The 17,183-nt window shown below is 37.8% G+C and overlaps 2 protein-coding genes and 1 long non-coding RNA gene across 3 annotated transcripts; 2 read left to right on the plus strand and 1 right to left on the minus strand.

Annotated features, from left to right (window-relative positions):
* The first annotated feature begins 865 nt into the window (after nucleotides 1–865).
* On the plus strand, nucleotides 866–8,325 carry LOC107220309 (nucleolar pre-ribosomal-associated protein 1). The gene is made up of 15 exons (XM_015658856.2): nucleotides 866–1,375; nucleotides 1,488–1,782; nucleotides 1,862–2,462; nucleotides 2,537–2,830; nucleotides 2,914–3,204; nucleotides 3,284–3,619; nucleotides 3,706–4,039; nucleotides 4,105–5,292; nucleotides 5,385–5,705; nucleotides 5,781–6,302; nucleotides 6,374–6,501; nucleotides 6,591–6,803; nucleotides 6,883–7,103; nucleotides 7,219–7,615; nucleotides 7,695–8,325. Exons 1-15 carry the CDS (start codon nucleotides 1,078–1,080, stop codon nucleotides 8,259–8,261), a joined length of 6,006 nt encoding a protein of 2,001 aa, XP_015514342.2. The 5' UTR covers nucleotides 866–1,077; the 3' UTR covers nucleotides 8,262–8,325.
* LOC107220297 (calcium-transporting ATPase type 2C member 1) lies at nucleotides 8,095–13,617 on the minus strand. Its single transcript, XM_015658832.2, has 16 exons — nucleotides 13,478–13,617; nucleotides 12,912–13,112; nucleotides 12,550–12,639; nucleotides 12,338–12,435; nucleotides 11,925–12,183; nucleotides 11,486–11,822; nucleotides 11,214–11,407; nucleotides 10,911–11,105; nucleotides 10,660–10,816; nucleotides 10,402–10,572; nucleotides 10,006–10,321; nucleotides 9,737–9,922; nucleotides 9,503–9,650; nucleotides 9,306–9,401; nucleotides 9,037–9,178; nucleotides 8,095–8,923 (listed from the first exon to the last, which is right to left on the minus strand). The coding sequence occupies exons 1-16, from the start codon at nucleotides 13,556–13,558 to the stop codon at nucleotides 8,790–8,792; spliced, it is 2,805 nt and encodes a 934-aa protein (XP_015514318.1). The 5' UTR covers nucleotides 13,559–13,617; the 3' UTR covers nucleotides 8,095–8,789.
* Nucleotides 13,548–15,381, plus strand: LOC124294113. The gene is made up of 3 exons (XR_006903970.1): nucleotides 13,548–13,650; nucleotides 13,938–14,082; nucleotides 14,173–15,381. It is a non-coding gene; the product is annotated as an uncharacterized LOC124294113 (long non-coding RNA).
* Nucleotides 15,382–17,183: the final 1,802 nt, after the last annotated feature.

The raw sequence follows: 17,183 nt of genomic DNA on the forward strand, positions 1-17,183 counted from the left end.
AGTTATGAAATGAATTACAGCATTTAACACCTGCAAAAAATTTGGCAATTGTATTTTATAGAGGTGTATTCATACAAAAGATGCTATACACAATTCGCAATCTGAAATGCAAACTTAAAAGAAATTGACGCTAACTCACAAGGTTCGTTTCGCCAACTCTTGGTACCTCCTAATATGGCACCTCCTTCGAGATATTCTAACTGACTTTTCAGACTCGCAAAATAATCAAGAAGCATGCGATTAAGACAATTAAGACTTCAGCAAAAAACAGTGCTTTACACGGTGAAAACAGAGTTCAGAAACTGTAGAAGTAGCACATTGGCGTCATTAGGACGTGTAAGACTACCTAAATATTTCCAGGCTGCTCTAATTTTGATAACTCGTTTTTTCTTCGGCCTGCACGTCTGTGTCATTCACTGATTAGTTTGATGCGAATTACGTGACAAAGTGTAAAGAACACGAACAACACTTATCGAATTACGAGACAAATCCTGAACACAATCAACACAATGAATTTTCGACTGCCGACGCGCCAAATCTTAGCAGGTCAAAAAAGCTGGGTGAGATGAACAGTCTGATGTTGGCTGAATTGCCGCGCCCGCGGTGTTGGCGTAGATTCGAATACTGCAACGAAAAGCATACAAATTTCTCAATAATTTACGAGCTACTAACGAGTTTATACAGTGTTAAATATGCAAAAAAATTAATTGAAAATCAGGAAGGGACCTCTTTTTATCAGAATATCGACATAGGATTCAAATAATCAATGTTTAACGCCTTATACTCCCTCCACTGTCTCCTGTCCCTACGGCACAGCAGTGCCATCTTATTTCAGGCAGCTATTTGTTTACATGGAGTTCGTGCTCCTTGTCACTCCTTGTGTAGCTCCGTGACACGCGGATTGTGCGAGGTTAACCTCAATTTCTTTTAACTTCGAAAACAACCACGTGGGCCGATTGATTAGTGTTTGGTTATTTATTAGTAAATGAAACACGTTCGATATTTTCGATCAATGGTATGCAATAGATGCAGAATATAGTAAGTATCAGTTAATAGAATATCACAATTACGTGTGACATGGTCGCGGCGAACGATGATAGAAAACAGATTTCGAAGAAGATCAAAAAGAAAAATTGTGCATCTGAATGCTCAGAAATGAAAACAGATACAGGAATGTACGACGAACAAAATGTGAGCCCCTCAAAAGTAAACGGTGTCGTTAAAAAGCTTAAAAAAGCGAACAAACGTAAGGCCGATACAATCGACGATGCAAAAGATCCCAGTGTTGGTTTGCTTAAGGAGACTGAGCAAACCGAACAATCAACTTTTGATACAGGTTCCAAAAAACTCAGACTCGAAAATGAGAGTGGCAAAGGTATTCCGAAAAAAAATGTTGTTTTCTTTAATAAGAACAAAACAGTGAGGCGAGAAATAAAGTAAAAATTATTTAGCAGAAATTACTTTAATTTGAGCTTCCATGTTTTTAGACAACGACGAGACTGATGAGGATGAAACAGGCACAACGCCAAATATCACAGATAAAGAAGCGAGTCAGATAACCGGAAAGTCGTTGAGAGCAGGTTTCAACTCTGCAGATAGTATTATTGTGCTTAGAAAGTTTGTGACAATTTGCAATGATAAGAAGAAGCACGATTTGTCAGTGCAGTATTTGAACGCAGGAGGAAGTCCATTAGAAATTCTGAAACTCTTGGATACCATGGATAAAAAATCCTCAAGCAATACGACAACTGTTTTCTCAGCGATGGAAATAGTCGTGATGAAGTAAGAAGCCAATTCGGAAGATTCAATCGCTTTGCATATCTTCACAAATATAAAACTAAATTATCAATCCCTGTTTCAGGATCTTGGAAAAATATCCTCAGTATCATTCAAGTGCCACAGAAGCCTGCAGGCATTTGCTAAATTCCCACCTTTCCTCTATACATTCAATGCTTTCCAGTCAGAGTAATGCCAAACAGCGGAGAGTCGTTTTGCGACTTTTAACCGCAGTCGTGTCCCTGGGCGGTAGCCTACCTCGAGAATTGCTAGGACACCTTTCTTTGCACACCCAAGTACTGGACACACTTTCGAGCCACACCCAGCCATCAGATCCACAGTGTGTTCGAACCAGCTTCGTTCATTTCATCCTGTCGTTTCTGGTAGAAGGAAACTTGTCTGTGGTCAGGGCGCTGCTCGAAAAGCGTGGAGTTTTATCCAGCATTTTCCCAGGACTGATATACGATAGTCACCAATTGGTCAACCTCGTTCTGACTACAATCAAGTCTTACGTTCTTGAGAATCCAGGAATCAGCAAAACCATAAAACTCCACACTTTCTCCACTCCAGTTGTCCAGAATCTAGTCTCCCTCTATAATTGGAAAGGGCCGACAAACTGGCCAGGGAAGAATAGGAAAAAAAATGTGGAAGAATCTTCAGGTCACACAAATCTTGAGGAAAAAAAAGTGTGCCTAACAATTCTATAATATAAAACTAAACATAGATGAAACACATTCATAGTTCTTCACACTACCCACAGGTGGTCGTCGAGGTGGTTCATGAATTTTTATCAACGCTACTTACGTCCAACAAATTTGGTATAATATTTCACGATCGTTCACTGGGCACATCTGGTCAAAAAAATAATCAGCTGGCAAACACTATACTTCAGAGCTTAGATCGTCCGTGGGAGTACGAAAAGCCTGCAGACTTAGTTGTGAGAATTTTAGTCGCATGCCCTGATCTGATCAGATCTCAGCTTGTGTACACCGAATCTTATTTGGCGCCAGTGGCATCAAAAAACTGGGTTCTACTCATGGAATTTATGCAGAAGGTAAACTTTAGATATCCAATCCTCTTTCTTGTATTGTAAATTCGAACAGTTTTATCATTTCGACTCATCATGTTTCATTTCAGGTTATCGGCTCGCTGGATCCCAAATTGTGCTTAAAACCATGTTTGCCAGAACTGACTATTTCACAGTTATTTTCTGCACTGACAACTCTCACAGCACCTTTGATTATACTGAAAAATGCTATTGCCCCATCCATTGATCATGACAATGCTTTGATACGACAAACTTCTATAGTCCTGCTCTCCGTCATGCTGGGGCAATTGAACAATTTCATGAATACCATAAGAAATGACAGCATTTATCGCTCTGATGCAGAAAAGATACAGCATTTAGTTACTGACTACATGTTGAAGGTGATAATACTTTATCTAACTATTTTGAAATCCCTGAAAATATCGTGTGTTCGCCAAATCATTACCAATTGATTTTCAGAACATTCCTAGTCTTGATTCGATCCTAACTGCTTGGAACAAGGCACTGTTGCTGGACAAAGAACACGAAGAAGATTCCGAGGCAGTGGTAACAGTTTCCCAATCGCCTTGTAAAAACAGTCTTGAAGCAATTTTAAACCTACTTTTAATGTACAGAGATGTTTGCCCCCAGTTGTTAGAAACTAGCTCCATTTCAAATTCAACCATAGACTCGACTAAGCTTCTAACAGGATTAAACACGTTGGAAAATGTAGATGAAGAAGAATTAGGCAACATGAAAGTAAAAGCATTACAATTTTTGTTGGCACTAGATTCTTCTGCATTTGCCCCAGAGAAGGTAGCGTTTTATACTTATCCTCCTATCTGTATTACATACTCGAAAGTTCAAATCCCTCTTTCAAATCTTGATGCAAATTTCTCCAGGAGTTATTCGGCCAAGCAGTTCCATTTTTGATTTCGCTTCTTGACGATGATCAAAAATCAAAGGATGTTATTTCTCACACAAGAACAGCAATGAGGATGCTTTTGGATACTTGCGGGGTGTTCGAAGACTGCGGTTATCAAGCGGATATATGGATAAACAGCTCATTGGGGTTGAAAAGTGCGGAAGAAAGATCGGAAATTGCTGTTTGGCTTGTTGAAGTCATACGGAAAACAACGAAAAATGCAAATAAATATATCGAGTGGATTACCAAGGCCGAAGAGGTAGTCGGCGAACAACTCTATAGCAGTACAACAATCGAAGATATATTTGCAGGTAATAACGCGATTGCAAAACCGTCCCTGTTGTACATAATAAGTTGAAATTTTACGTTTTTGCAGATCTGTCGGAACGCGACATAGAAATCGACAGAAACAAAACCGCAAGGCTACTGCCCTCGGTATCTATAAGCCCACTACTTCCGGCCGCATTCGAAAGTGTAATAAATGATGGACGAAATCTTTTACTGCAGTATTTATCCCGAGTTACGATACACACATTGCATTGCCAAGTTACTCCAAATACGCTGATACATTTGGCACAAGACGTCCAAGAATTAGCTTCACTGTCTTACCTTTCTAGCTGGATACCAAACAGTGAACATGCTTACGTGAAAAAGCCGTTCAGTTCGAAAAGTTTAATTACCAAAATTAGCAAAGCACTGATAACAGACAGTAAAATTAAAGTGAATAAAATATTTCACGGTAGTCGGAAAGTCGTTTTCAAAGTTGTAGATGAAGAATTCAGTCTTGAACATTCAATGAGTCACGAAGAACTTCTTGCTTTGTTCAGGTTAACTGTATTCTATTTTACACGATTAATACAGGAGGAAAAATTCACAGACGAATTGATCCATAACGTTAAAGTTCTTTTGATTTCTTTGCTACATATTGCTATGGACATTGAAAATACTACAGAGGGTTCCGATAATCTGTCCGAAGAATGTTGTAAATGGATATTCACCCATCCAATTATCCTGCAGTTTTTTTCACCTTTATACAAACGAAAGAATCTCGTTGGAAAGTATATTACAGAAATGACTGTGCAGGTTTCTTTGGCTGTGATTGATTTGTTTGGTGAGCAGAAAATCTCCGATATGATCGTCCCCTTCAAAGAAAAATTTATGACAAAGCTACTATCTGCGGCAAAGAAATGCCGGAGTGATGAACGTGTCAAAGATTCCTCAAGCGTGATACAACTAGTCGAAATACTACAACTGAACATTAATTATATTGTAGAAATTTTAGAAGTCTTGATCGAATTAGAGGTAGACAAACTTCTTTCAACGGATAAAAATCATCTATCAATGTGGGGCTTGTTAATCCCGAAATTACTAACAATTACGGCAACGAAAAGAAACATTGATAGCAACACACAACCTGTCAGCCTGGAAAAATCAATGATAGAAAAGATTTGCCAACGTACGATTCAGTTAAGCCTGTGCAAGATCAAAGATTTGGACTTATGGATCGATAGTCTTCTATCTCATTTGGAAAGGTTTCCGCACAATATTGCTGTGATTGATAAAAGTTGGTTGAATTTCTAACTCATATTACCATCACATAGATTCACTTCAACACATAATTAAATTGATTAAAACTGTTGCTTGATAAAATTTCAGACTTCTTCCTGTCCCTGGTCAAGGATAAAATGAGCTCTTCCGCAATAAAACTTGCGTCTTTTCTTATAAACAGGAATACAAAATTCATTCCTGTTTACGTGAAGTACGCTTTGCACAATGAAAACGTATTGAAAGCAAGAGAAGCTATTTTTCCGATTCTATCTAGCATACAGGATCACGAAACACAGCCGCAATTCTTCCTGAAATTACGAGACTTGTATAAAAATGAAATTTTCAGTTGGTTTTCTGATCCCAACACCATAGATACGTGCATTAAAAAAAATATAACAGCTGCCGTTCGACTGATTGATACTACTATTGGTAAGTAATGAAAAGAAAAATTATAAGTAACAAAACAGTTACACCATTAATAAATTCGAGAATAATATTTTACAGATTCAAAAACGTGTGACGATACTTGCGAAATGATTCTGTCAAATGGCGACAAATTGTTGGCGGTCGATACAAGTTACATCCAGTTACTAAAAATCATTTTCACAAAGGCTGTAAGCGTTGAGCACGCCGAAAATAATCGTTTGGTCGATTTTGTTCAAATATTGATTCACATAATGGTATCATCATTGAAAAAAGAGAGTAAAAACACACAGAAGCACAACAGCTTGTGTCAGATTTTACTGGACATTTTGAATTTGGTTCGAAACAAAGAAAACAATTCGCGTTTTCACGAGATAAGAAAGAATCACTCCTGGCCACAGTTTACGAGATTTTCCTTAAAGCTTGGACTGAAGTCATCCAAGGAGAGTGACGCACAAGTTCAGCTACTCAAAACTTTTGTCAGACTATGTGATGTTGTATACGAGGATAACTGCGATGACGAATACATTAAAACCTTGTTCGAAATGACGACCTCCCATTCAGAGTTTATCAACGTCATGCTTGGTCACTCACCTACTAAAAGTAAGCCGCGTTATTCAAGAAAATATGCAACAATAGATGAAAATTATACTGATCAATGATATTCGTTTCAGGGCATTTGATCGAGCTGCTTCTTACCTTGGTTCGTAAAAATAACTCCTTGATGACATCGACACACGTACCGCTTTACCTAGGCGCATATAACGCAACGTTGAGCGAAACTGACCAAATGATATTACAGGTAAGAAATGGGTAGTCAAACAAGAAAGTGAATCTTTCTTCCCGATTTTAAATGCTCCGGGATAATCCTCAGTAATTCTTTACATTCAGCTACTGCAGTACTACGAAAGTCATGATGTCAAACTAACGGACTATCGCCCTTACCTTTGGGGTAGCGCTGCTGCTTCACATTACAGCGTTAAAACTGGAGTAGACACTGCATTGTGGAGACAGCCATCAACTTCCCAAGTATTGGATTTATTCTTACCAGAAATCGTTAATAACACGGTGAAAAATTACCCAGTCAACAGAAAGCTACAGATGGTAAATCTTTTTGTAACTGACATGCTAATTTACACTGACTTAATGTAATTAACACTGTTTTTATCTTTGCCAATTTCAGAGCTCTGAATTACATGCTTCACAGTCAATTTATGATCCAGCGTTTTACTTGCCACTGCTCTGTTACTTATTATCAGACAACAGCGTGGTTGCTTGTCATAAAATCACTCAGAGTGGCGCATTGGCTCTGTCCTTATCAGCCTGTGGAAGTACGGATGGTCAGACACGTTTAGCAGCTTTTACTGTTATATCCAGATTCTACTACCACTTAGAAGCTACAAAGTAAGTTTTAATACAATTAGGCAATTCTGATTGCTTTCAGGGTGGTGGTAAGTTTTGAGTATTCCACCAAATTTCCTAAATTTAACTAATCATTTCCCCCTTTTTTATTCCACAGTTCGAAGGAAAAATTATTGTGGATGCATTTCATTGACATTTTTCGAAAAGGTATATCTTCTGCAGAGCCAGAGCTCAAAAATGTTCAAATTTCTTGTTTGGTAACAACATTTATGGCCAGAACTTCGCTGGTCGCTACTCAACCTTTGAACCCTTTGTATTCGTCATTGCAAAAGTTCCTCGTGGCAAAACCTTCCTTGGATTTGGCAACTATACCGGAATTTTTGCAACTCTTTCACAGTTCTGAGATCGACCACAAATTGCATAGATTCTGGATTTTAGAAGTAGTTCGCGACGGACTGAAAACTGCTATTGATGGAGACCTGGCTTTCAGATGCGTTTTGTTTAAAATGCTCCTCGATTTCTATAACTGTGCATTGGCTGACCGTCAAACACAAGTAAATATTGAATTATTCGCAATTTCATTGGGCTCGGAACCGAAACGAGTTGACTTCATTGTTTTCTTTGTATTTGCAGAATCTTATTCTACAAGTAATCAACTCTGCAGTCAAAATTCCAAACACAGCAGTGCTGCTTGTTACCGGTTATGGGTTGCTACCCTGGCTTCATGAGATAATTTATTCATCAGATGTAAATGATACAGAATTTGTGACAATTTTCACAGAAGTGACACTCAATCTTTACGATTCGTTGGTAAAGTCCAACGAGAAAAATGAAGACGTATATTTCATGTTCTTGCAAACAATGATGAATTTCAAGAAAATTTTGTCTAGAAGTACGGACATTGAATCGTATAAAAATTATGTTAGTACTATGGAAAAAATTGTTTCTTTCAAGCCAAATGATTTTTGCAAAATTTTGTCGTTCAAATTCATGACAGCCTTGGTGGAGCTTTCGAAAACAATCTTAGGCGAGATAAAGGAATGTCAAGATATATTACAACATGGTTCAAAGTTTGCTAACAAAACTTTAAGCTTATACTGCCCAGATAGCTACTCTACTTCTGACAGTAATGTTATTACTCTTGCGAAAACCAGTCTCATAAAATTACTTTTCACGTGGTATTCCGTTAAAGAAATTTAACTAGTACCTAAAAACAATTCGCATCGCAAAGTGTTCGACGACAATTTTGTAAATATTATTTTTTTTTTTCTTTGTAAAAATACAATGTACATATATATCAGTTTCCTATACGACTGCTAAACATTTATTTATCATATTCACATATTCCTCCAGTTCCGTTGCAATTCTAACTTTTAAAAAAAATCTCTTTATATGTCAATTCAATTAAATAATCATCTGCAGGAGAAAATCGTTACGTATAGCTATTTTCATTGGAGTGGAACTTTTTCTCCATTGCATTTTAAAAGTTAAAAATCTGGCTATAGCCAATCAATCATGCTCAAGTATCAAGCGTGGTTCGTCTCAACCACAGAACTGCAGAAGTATTTTAAAGTGCTATTTGGAATTTTCCATCAACTTTCAACGTTCCACGTAAATTATTAACTAGCAAGTGAGCAGATACGGTTCAATAATATTGTCCATTTCTATCAACGTTGGTGTTTTTCTTACTCCTTATCCTCTGCACAACTTTTCTAGCAATCTAAACTATTAAACGAAATCCAATTCGCATTTCGTGTAGTGTCGGCTGCTCGCCCTTCGTCTGTCCAACTGGCGTTCTATCAATTTTTTGATTTCACTGATTATGAATACACTCGAGGTGAGTGTCACTAGGAATAATATATCTGAAAGCAATTAGATAATAAGGTGATGAAGAACTGAACATAGCAATGTCATTTCGGAATACAGCTAACAGTATTCAAATTCAGATTATTCGATTTAAAGTAGCTGGAGTTACCTTTGAACGTTAGCGCTTCTGTCTGAAAGACTTGCTGCAGGGGGGGAAAATAGATCACCAACATCTGACCAACAACAGATAGTGACACAGCCAGAAGAAACATTCTGTTGCTAAATAAGCCAATGGTGAATATCGACTTTGTCTGTAAGAAATAAATTATACGGTTTTTGGTGCACTAATAAATTCTGCTCAATGAGTTCTACACTAGTGTAACATTTGCCATTATATGTATATAAATATTGAAGATTAAAAATAGGCATCAGTTTCACCTGTGATCGGCAACTCAGCGCATTGAACATATCGAAAAAAACAAAGCAGGTAAAAGTCATCGTCGTATCTCTGGCGGTTATACCTCCAGACACCATCTGCATGATAGAGAAATACAGACATATTTAGCGCGCAACTGCAAGGTGCAGAGATGACTAGCACATTTTTGTAGCAGAGCACTTTTCCAGAAAATACTCACCTCACGGTTGTAAACCCATAAAGTTCCCAGAATGATAATTACAGCTGAAAGTAGGACGTTTACAATTAGGCTCCGATTGATCATCGGTTCCTTTGTGTTCCGAGGTTTTTGTTTAAGCACATCCTTGTCGACTGGTTCAACTCCAAGACTATAATCATTTACAGAACGCATGTGACAATCACTGAGAATGCACTGTTCAAATAAACTTCGTCTGAATTCGAGAATTTCATATACCTTTGAGCCGGCGGACCGTCCATAATAATATTGATCCACAAAATCTGCATGGCGTTCAAGGGGTTTGGAATTCCCATCAGCGTTGCCAAGGCGATCAATGACAGTGCTGCGATACTTGTACTCAACTGAAATCTTACGAAGTTACGAATATTGTAAAAGATTCCTTTCCCCTCCTCTATCGCCGCTCTGTAGACCAGAAAATGTAAAATAAACGAAAGAGAGAAATGGCTGAAGAACAAACTGAAGCTGAACATTTCGATAAGACTCACATAATCGCATGAAAATCATCGTCGACTAAAATCATATCTGAAGCTTCTTTACAGACGTCGGTACCATTCTTCCCCATTGCGATACCAATGTCCGCCTTTTTCAATGCTACTCCGTCATTCACTCCATCTCCGGTCATCCCAACGATATTTCCGTTCCTCTGTAATGCTTTTACTATGCACAATTTGTGTTTCGGCGTAACACGATAGAACACGCTCACGTTGTTTATCATTTGTTCCAGCTGATGCTCTCCGATACTGTCTATCTCGTCCCCGGACATGAGCTGCATGTGGATTGTGTCTAAACCGATCATGTCGGCTAAGGGAAGATGGAAACAGGCCAGGATTTTAATCTCTCTGAATTCTGTCGGCATTCTAGACTATTCCTAAACGACTTACCAATAGCCGAAGCAGTCTCCTTCGCATCGCCCGTTACCATCTTGACATTGACGCCGCTGTTCAACAGCATAGTTATAGATTCTCTGACTTGGGACCTTGGTGGGTCGCAAATCCCCACAAGCCCAACATAGACGAGATCCTGCAACGAACTGCCTCGAGCCAAGCCCATCACTGAAAAGATGAAGTTTTGAAATAAGTTTTCAAATGAACTTTGCCAGATTCTCCAAAGATTGTGTTCGTGTGACGAAAGTGGCAAACCTCGTAAGCCTTTCCTTCCAATGTCGTAAGCCTCGGTTAAAATTTCCTGCTCCTTCTTCTGATTCAGAGAATATAGCTGACCATTTGCCGAATACTTTGTACATTGTGGCAGAATTCTTTCTATCGCGCCCTTGACGAAGAATATTTCCTCTTTGTTCTGTGATACGGAAGGTTTAGAAATACGGATGTAAGTAACTGTGCCAACTTGTCTGGTTTGTTGGATCAATTTTGTAATCTTGTTTCATACTCACAGCACTGTACTTCGTGGCACATCTAACTGCCATCATTTTCTGCTCAGAAGAGAATGGATACTCCTGGAGTCTGAGATACTTATCGACCACGCCGTACATTTTATTTTTCATCGCGACAGCCATCAAGGCACCTTCCGTTGGCTGACCAAGAAGGACATCATTCTGAATGATCGCATTATTACAGACACATCCAACCTAATATAAAGAATGCAAAGAACCATATTACTTGCAGGCAATTTGCTGAGAAATGTTCACACCTTCTCATAAAGTACTAGTATTATTCCGTTATTGCTGAACTGTTACCTCAAGCATGGTGTAAATAGAAGTACGAGCAAGTTCGACGTTGTCACACTTTTGTACATTTATTTCTCCTTGATCATTGTAGCCTGTCCCACTGACATCGGCTGTGTATCCTTCCGAAGTCAACAAAGTCGTCACAGTCATCTCGTTCTTTGTTATCGTGCCAGTTTTATCGGAGCATATTACATTGACGCAGCCTGAAATTAGGGTGACGTTAGAGAAACTATTAAAATCGAGGGATAAAATTTAGTTGAAAAACACTTGGTGTCAAGTACCGAGTGTCTCGACGGTAGGAAGTTTCTTGACGATTACTTTCCGCTTTGCCATTCTCATTACACCCAGCGCCAATGTCACTGTTACGACAATGGGAAGGCCCTCGGGTATTGCTGCGACAGCCAAACTAACGCTAATTGTGAACATCTCAAGCAGCGGTTTTCCCTGGATCCAGCCGATCAGCATTATTATACCGATGATGCAAAACGAGTAAAATGACAGTTGAGTGCCGAGGATGTCCATGCTTCGCTGCAGAGGCGTTTTTGGAGCCTCCTCAGCCTGCATCATCGCAAATACCTCGCCAAACTCGCTTTTCTCGCCGGTATTGACAACGATTCCCTGGAAAAATGGGGTGTACAAGTAAAAAACTGCCAAGTCTGTTTAAGAATTTGAAAAGTCTCAAATATGTGTGATATTTTTCTTGCAAGATTATCTTCATACCTTGCCATTGCCGCAACGCACCAGCGTTCCCATGAATGCAATGTTTTTCTTGACACTGTGTCCATTTGTTTTTAACAAAGGTGCAATGTTCTTTTGAGCAGGTTCAGTTTCGCCTGTAAAACTACTTTCGTCTATCGCCAAATCAATCGCTTCAAATATCCTAATGTCTGCTGGCACTCTGTCGCCAATATTTAAATGCACTATATCACCGGGCACTAAGTTTCTGGCAAGAAAAGTTTCCAGATGTCCTTCACGCAAGCTAAAAGCATTAAACAGTGGCTGTTAGACAGACTGTATAAAACGCTATTCAAGTTAGGATGTAAATTTTAAAGATGTGTTAAGTATTGATTGCGTGGCATTGCACATGCATTAGAGCAAAAGAAACAAACGATTTGTTACAAATTAATACTTACCAATGGCACGTGGGTGGCACTAATTTATTTAATTCTTCTAGTGACTTTTCAGATCTATATTCCTGAACAAATGCTACTGTCACTACTATGACAATGGCCTGTAAACAAAGAGGACATATTAGATATACATATGTAGAATTGTTGTCCAAGGAATGCTGATGAGTTCAGTTTGCAATAATTACAGGAATTAATGCAGAATTGAGTATACTTACCACTGTAATACTGATAGCATCATCAAACTGTTTCATACAAACACTGACAAAGGCAGATCCTAGTAATAGGAGAATCAACGGGTTTTTAAACTGAAATAAAAAATTTCACCAAGATATTATTTTCACACTATTAATGTTTTGACAATTTCTATTTATCATTATAACTGTGAAAAAAAACTCAACAGAATTTAAAAATATCCAGAGAGCGTTCTTATTTGTTATTCATTTGGTGTTGACCTCAAAAAAAAAAATCCTACTGCAACTAGCTTGGAATTTCGGCTCTCAGGCAAGGCTACTATTTGGAATACAGTATCTACAAAACTAACATCGTTCAAAAGGTTTTGCTTCTTTTAACTCCTGACCTGCTCAATGTACTTTTTCCAAGTAGGTTCTTCTTCGCGTACGATCAATTCGTTGTATCCTGTAAGCTGCATGCGCAGTTCTGCCTCTCGCCACCACAATCCGCTCCGCGTATCGACTCGCAACCTTGCTGCAACTTCCTCCGCACCTAAGCTGGCCGCTTCGGCTGTTGAGAGCCACATGTCCGTGTCCAGGTCTTCGATCTAAATAACAATAATAATGCGCGACGTGTTGGGTGGTTGAACTTGTGACTAAGCGGATGAAATCTGCACTCGATGAAAAAAGAAGGAATAAATATTATTACAATGTGTCTTGGCATCTTGACCATCTCAATCCGACGTTTGCTCATTATTTTTACAAGCTGTTGCAATAGTGAGACTCAACAACCTTTGCAGCGTGCTAACAAATTTTGTGGCGATCTAAACAATTTCACACTGTTCATGATCAAGTGTGTAAATAAAAGATTCAACGTCATAGTGGGTAAGCCTGTCCTGGCAGTTGTGTATTGATTAACCTTTGAACTATTTGTGATTAAAGATAATTCAAGAAATTACTTTGACACACGTACCATCGTTGACAGACAACTTGTCCGGCTACGGATGTTAATACTTGATACAACAATAACTTGACTTGTTACACGTTTTGGCATGCATGAATTTTGCGCAAAGTCAAATTCATGATCGACTATGGCTCAATTGGACAATAAGGTGCTAGACAGATTGGATAATCTTATTTGATAAGGTGTGTATGCTTTGATAAGATTCTACAATATATTACTAAAAATCATAAGAACAAAAAGAACACAAAGATCAATTAAGAGTCGTGCGAGATCGATGAATGATTGCAGATTAGAATTACCCGTCACTTGTTCGAGCGTATCTAGCAAAACGTGATGTGATTGCACGTTTCTCTTCGTATTGATGTCTTGTTCTTTTTTCTTTTGCATTGTTCAATAAGCAACACCGAAATTAAATCTGTGATTTCGTATCTCGCTGATGAAGTTTCAAAATTTTGCTCCTACCTGATAGATAATGATAGAAAGAACACTAATGGAAACAAAGCAACAAAAAAAAATCAGACAATGCTTCTTATACGGATTATAAGATTTTACCGACTGTATTACCTTGTTCGTCATGATAATTCTCCAGTACTTGAATGAAATGAGTATTCGCGGTAAGTAGCATTACAATACGTTCACCAATGCTAAAGTGATAATCTAGTGTTGGCAGTTAATTTGGAAGCAACTGTTTTGTGACGTTTTAGCCAACAAACTATCCTCTCTCAAACAGCGAAGGGCATCGTTGAGCAGCGATGTCGGTAGAAAATCCGTCTTCATAAAGCTCTAAAATACCTTATCCACATACGTATGTTCCATATGTACACACAATATGTGTAAAAATAAGTAAAAAAAAGACCATCAAGAAACCGAAGACTGTGTTCAATGCCCAGTAAGTAACTGTAAGTTGCCAAGCAGGATTCGGGCGGCGGATTCACGTGTGTACATACATAGGTGTGCAAGCACGCAAAAAAGAGACTAAAAATTAACAGGGTAACAGATGTGCATGGGTATGGGTGTGGAAAAATAAAAAATACGAATAAGCCCCTGACGTGTCTCGTACCACGTGGCGTTACGATGAGGTCACGCAACAATTATCACGATCGATAGTGTTTGTTTCGTGAAAACGGTAGGTAGGTGATCTTCGCGTTCGATTGGGTTTACTTAACGAGGCGCGCCTGAAAAACAACATTGGTAGACATGTTGAAATTTGCGTCGATATTAAACTACTGCACACTCAAGACTACTGCCCCCAATGCCGAGTCCACATTATTCTCCTCACAATTATTTACCGAATGCATAATATCCTCCGATAAGGGATCTTATCGGTAACCTTCGGTCACGTTACCACTTTCCTCGCACATGACGTTCACGCACCTCGCGTGCGTCTCCGCGCTGTCAAATTTGACTTGAAGGACTGATCCTACAATCCGAGCTCACGGTGTCAAATCAGTGAAGTTGACGAACAGGATAATGACGGGGGGGGAATTATCGCAGGTAACTAACGGGCGATTTTAATCGAGTCTTCTATTTCCTAAATTAGCGCTATCTCGTAGCGATGTAAATCCAACTGTGCTCGATGCAAGCGTGCATCGGCACCCGGCTACGGCTATCAGCATGTTCCGTAGCCACGGGGCGGGGCAACAAAATGTGTTGCGAAATATTCATACCACTGGATTTAGTTACTAAGCGAATCGCTTCGAGCGCCACTAAGCGACTATGCAGCGCAATCTGTACGCTAATAAAAGTCGTTGTTACCGGCGCGAAATACAAATTTTTTCAAAGTACCAATCATGTTTATATTATTGTAACACAAATGTAACACATAAAAGACTTATGAATAATTCTTGGTAAGATCGTAGAATTTTTAAATCATTTTGCGATATTTTCCCTCCACCCTTTTCACTTTTCAAAATAAATTTACTATGATTGGTACAAGACTTTCAAAAAATTGTATTGTTCTACATACGTGTGTACGTGGATAAATTCTCACTTTTCTTACCAATTATTTCAGTTATCAGTATTTTATCGTACATTTATTTACTCATTTTTTCTCAATAGCATATTATATACCCGTGGAAACTCACAATTATTAGATTATTCGTTGATGATAAACTTGACACATTTCATAAACGATACTGAAGCGAGGCGTGCATACATGAATGAAAGAATGCAGAATTAATGAAAGCGTATTGTCGAAGGAAGGCAAACAAGTCGTGTGAGTCTACAAGAGTAAAATAAAAACTTTGAAATTTATCATTTCGAGGAAACAACTCTGAATAACATGCATACACCCCATACGTATGTAGTATGTATAGGTAGATAGAATGTTTGTTTAATGACACTAACAGATGATCCAATAAAGTTTGTTGAATAAAGTTCAAATATACAGCACTGTGTAATTAACTTACAATAACAATCTTCAACACGAATCATGAAAATATTTGATGTCCGTTGAAAAGCTACTACTACTAGTTACAATATTACCCAATGCATCAAAAATTTATTAATATGCAAATTACTGCATTGTTAATTCATACATACAATAAACCATAGAAACCAGCGCAAGAGTAAAACATTTACCACATTGTTCAAATGGGAAGGGATATGAGATTTTCTATTGTAAGATGCAACTTGTTCATTTTGCTCGATACATGGGAAACGGAAGAAATCATATATTGGACAGTTTAATGCCATACAAGAATAATGATAACATTATAATGGAATAATTCACGAAACGTGAAATACATTTGTAGACACTTGGCCTTCATCATCTTTTTATGAATATATTTTTTTCTTTCTTTTACTTTTTATCTTTGCTCCTGTCCATATGTCCTATTATCTATACTCATTATATATATATATATATATATATATATATATATAATATTATATATATGTCGGAGTATGACAAATCTCTGTTCATTTATTCCATTTAAAAATGTATTTAGTCTTTTTGTCAGAAAAGAATAAAAAGGATATTTCATCAAATCAATTTGAAATTGAACTCCCGATGAGTCCACCGTATCAAGCGTCAAGCGTTATTTGTAAGCTATGAATATAGCTTAATGACGGAACCTTAGCATCAAACAAATTGTTTGTTTATAACAACGCTTGGACGAAATCGACAGTCACGGGCTAGCGAGCGAGCTGACTGGACGTGTTCGGGATCGTCACACTTAAACATGAGCAGTCCCCGTCAGGATGATCACTTTTCATCCTCTCTGCCTTTTTATGGCTTTTCTCTAACATATATATATATACATATATATATATATAACCTAGCTCTTAATTTTAATTTTAAGTACTTGCTAAATGAATTTGAAATTTTCCCATTTAATTAACACATAGAAATAATTTTTTTTTTGTCAATTATCTATAGCATCACGAGTTTTCATACTATTTAATTGACCATGGCCGGAAGTTTTAGAGGGATCCTTCCTCTTTAAAAGTTCCTACAGCTAATTTAGAATGTATGAAGTATCTCGCCAATAAAAAATTGTAAAGTTGATTTTTTGTAGAGAATTTAATTTCCTACAAAAAAAGTTCCATCAGCCGAAACTGTATAACTGATAGTTTCCAATATAAAAATAAATAATCATAAGAAAACTATAAATATCACTATTTTATCCGCATATTTGAGAATTTTTATACCCAAATTGTTATAAATGTAATAAAATAGATGTGATTGTAATGTATCTTGATCTTCAAATGTCTT

This window comes from Neodiprion lecontei, chromosome 4, assembly GCF_021901455.1.
Source record: "Neodiprion lecontei isolate iyNeoLeco1 chromosome 4, iyNeoLeco1.1, whole genome shotgun sequence".
Classification (NCBI taxonomy): domain Eukaryota; kingdom Metazoa; phylum Arthropoda; class Insecta; order Hymenoptera; family Diprionidae; genus Neodiprion; species Neodiprion lecontei.

What these genes read in the sequence shown, in the direction of transcription:
- LOC107220297 (XM_015658832.2), bottom strand. Translation starts at nt 13,558, where the DNA reads ATGCCAAAACGTGTAACAAGTCAAGTTATTGTTGTATCAAGTATTAAC. An exon ending in GATGATTTTCATGCGATTAT is followed by an intron (nt 9,923 to 10,005) that starts GTGAGTCTTATC and finishes TCTGGTCTACAG; the next exon opens with AGCGGCGATAGAGGAGGGGA. An exon ending in GACGGTCCGCCGGCTCAAAG is followed by an intron (nt 9,651 to 9,736) that starts GTATATGAAATT and finishes AAATGATTATAG; the next exon opens with TCTTGGAGTTGAACCAGTCG.
- LOC107220309 (XM_015658856.2), top strand. Translation starts at nt 1,078, where the DNA reads ATGGTCGCGGCGAACGATGATAGAAAACAGATTTCGAAGAAGATCAAA. An exon ending in TATTGCTGTGATTGATAAAA is followed by an intron (nt 5,293 to 5,384) that starts GTTGGTTGAATT and finishes ATAAAATTTCAG; the next exon opens with ACTTCTTCCTGTCCCTGGTC. An exon ending in CTGACCAAATGATATTACAG is followed by an intron (nt 6,502 to 6,590) that starts GTAAGAAATGGG and finishes CTTTACATTCAG; the next exon opens with CTACTGCAGTACTACGAAAG.